Source organism: Alligator sinensis, unplaced genomic scaffold (genome assembly GCF_000455745.1).
Source record: "Alligator sinensis unplaced genomic scaffold, ASM45574v1 scaffold366_1, whole genome shotgun sequence".
In the NCBI taxonomy this organism is placed as follows: Eukaryota; Metazoa; Chordata; order Crocodylia; family Alligatoridae; genus Alligator; species Alligator sinensis.
In genome coordinates, this window is record NW_005841851.1 from 5,577,803 (window position 1) to 5,580,647 (window position 2,845).

Consider the following 2,845-nt stretch of genomic DNA (forward strand, 5'->3'; position numbering starts at 1 on the left):
CTTTCCTGCTTATGCAGGGGGTCGGACTCGATGATCTATTGAGGTCCCTTCCGACCCTAACATCTATGAATCTATAGGACAAGGTATTTTCCCTTTCAACAGCTCACTACAGAAATTTAGCATTATAAATACATAGTTATGACTTCAGGGGTGTAGGTTGTAGCCGTGTTGGTCTAAGGACACAGGCAGACAAGGTTCTTTGGGTGAATCGGATATCTTTTATTAGACCAACTTAATAATTGTTTTTCAACTATTTAAGTTGGTCTAATAAAAGATACCTGATTCACCCAAAGAACCGTGTCTAGTCATGACTTCTAAATTTTACTTTTAATCCAATGATTTTAGCATAGAGGATGCAGATGCAGGCCTTAAACATTGCTATGTTGAACTCAAGGGGCTTGCATGTTTGCATATTGTTTTCTTGGGTTCTTGTTCCTTTCCTGATGAGGAACAAAATCAGGTGTAGTTTTGAGGCACTGCCTGTTTCCCTTATTACTAAGACTCAAATGTAGGTGGGTTAAATCTCTCATACTTTTGTTTTATCGCTGTTAGTGATCGGTGGGAAGGAAATCACGGCACCTTCGGCATCTACAAGGCAGGGATAGTTCTCATTCCCATCCAGTAACTGTAGGTACCTATCAACAAAAAAAGGGCAAATTTGAGATGCAGCATGAAGAACAGACATGATGAAGTAACTTATTTCAAATGTGACAGAAAGCAAAGATAAAGCAAGCAGGGTACCATATATACCAACAGAATTATTGCCCTGCACTGGCTGCAAGTAAGGGAGGCATGAACCAAGCCCAAGTAACACTTCAAAGTGTAACATTCATATTACCAAAGTGAGCAAATAAGCTCTTAATGTTTTCAGAATTCTCAAAACACAGCAGCACTTATGCTCTCATTTTATGGCATCCTAGGTCAGCTACTTGATATTTTATCTTCAATCCTTCCTCCACTGCTTATGTAACTGTACACAACCCTACACTTGTGCACCTAGAAGTTTCCCTAAGGCTTACACTATAGTGGTCCCATGAGGACATCCTAATATGCACAAGAGGAAGCCCAGCATGACATTTTCCTTTACAGTAGAGATACAGTCCCATAAAAGTTGAAAAGTCCCTTCCAAGTTCCTCCATTTACAGAACTTGGGACATAACACACATGCTGGCTAAGTTGTATTTCTATTGGGCTTCCCCCCTCTATTCACTTGCCCAAAGTCATTCCTTGCCTCTAAAAACTATGCATGTTCTTCTAACCACTGTCCAATTACCACATTTACGCAAATCCAAGATGACTCTGAATTTCAGACAACCCCCCGAATAATTAGATTCTACACATGGAAAATGTAAAAATTTGTTATAATTTTCCACATATAGAATCCAGTCACTGGGGGGGTGGTCATCTTAAATTCATCCTTCCCACTATTGCGATAGGTAAAGCAGGGGCAGGGGAAGCAAGCAGCCTGCTGTTAGGTTAGCTTGTCACATTTAGCTGTAGCTGCACCTGGTTGAGTGGTGAATTATAGTATCATTTGAACTTTTCTTTTATATTCAGCCTTATTTAACCATTGCTTAAGTTTTTGTACAGCCTTATTATTGGAATTTTTCTTTTGCATTTTGTATCTGCACTGTCAGCTACAGCCTTGAGCTTGCTTTCACAGGAAGCTTTTGTTCTAGCGCTATCAACAGGGATCCTGGTTTTCTCTGTTTAAAAAAATCACAATTCTCTGAAAAAAAAAAAAAATCACAAATCTTCTCATTAAAACCCCCCAAATCAGCATTTTTTCATGATTAGCATGAAATGCCACTATTTATATAGGTATCAGTTAAACATGTTTTATTGACATATTTACAACTTTAAAGCAATTTGGGAGCCTACCAGTACCTCAGTCACTATAATAAAATAACTTCTAAATACCTATACATTTTGGGGGGTTTTCCATGAAAAAAATCAGAGCTCCCTCTTCCCCTTTCGCTCACCAGGACATGGGTCCAGCTCCAGCTGCCCCCCCTCACTGCTTTGTGAAGCAGAGCAGCCCTGATATGCCAGTGCCCCTCACCCCCGCCAGGCCCTCTCTGCTGGTGCCTCTCACTCCCTACCCACAGCCCCCCATCCCTGCTGAAGGGGCCCCCAGCTGCCAGGGCTATGGGGCCAGGGCCACAGCCCTCTGACCCCTGCATCAGCACTTGAGCCCCAGTTGCCACATGTGGGAGGCAATGATGGCTGCTGCGGGGGAGCCGAGTGTGGAGTCCTGCACCCCCTCCCCCACAGGCAGCACAGCCTGAGCAGAGCCCATTGTTGGTGGGGGGAGAGCGCAGGGGCAGGCTGCTCGCTTCCAGCTCGGGCTCCCCGCCCTGTTGCCCACCCCCTGGGACCTCTGCGGCCCAGTAGGCAGGACCTGGCATGGCAGGGCAGAGTGGGGTGGGGAAGCTCGATGCTGTCACCATGAGCCTCGTGCCGCCATGGCAGAGGGTCCTCTGCTTGCCCAGCAGCAGCGGGGGTGGCAACGTAGAGTTCTGCCCCTTGTTGCTGCCGGGGGTGCTTTGCCATGGCACCGTGGGGCTCAGCAGCGGCATCAAGCTTCCCCATCCCACTCTGACCATCTGTGCCAAGTCCTGCCTGCTGGCCCTGGGGAAAGGACAGCAGGGTGGGGAGCTGAGTCTACAGCATGTCGCCCACACCCACTCCCACCCCGTGCACAAGTCTGGGGGGCATGTGCCCCCCATGCCCCTCCATGGGAGTGCAGTTAGTGGCAGGGAACCAGCCAACCTTCACCCCCCTGGAATGAACCGCCTGGGCCCTGCCCCACTCATTCCACCCCCGCCCCCCATGCCCCTCCCAG

The 2,845-nt window shown here is 47.4% G+C and overlaps 1 protein-coding gene across 1 annotated transcript in view; it reads right to left on the reverse strand.

Annotated features, from left to right (window-relative positions):
- The window catches only part of LRRC47 (leucine rich repeat containing 47), a gene marked incomplete at its 5' end in the record, with an annotated part of 16,013 nt that overhangs the window by 5,164 nt on the left and 8,004 nt on the right, over window positions 1-2,845 (reverse strand). The window contains one exon of the mRNA XM_006016253.2: window positions 533-635. Coding sequence (XP_006016315.1) covers window positions 533-635 — 103 coding nt within the window. The remainder of the gene's footprint in view (window positions 1-532; window positions 636-2,845) is intronic.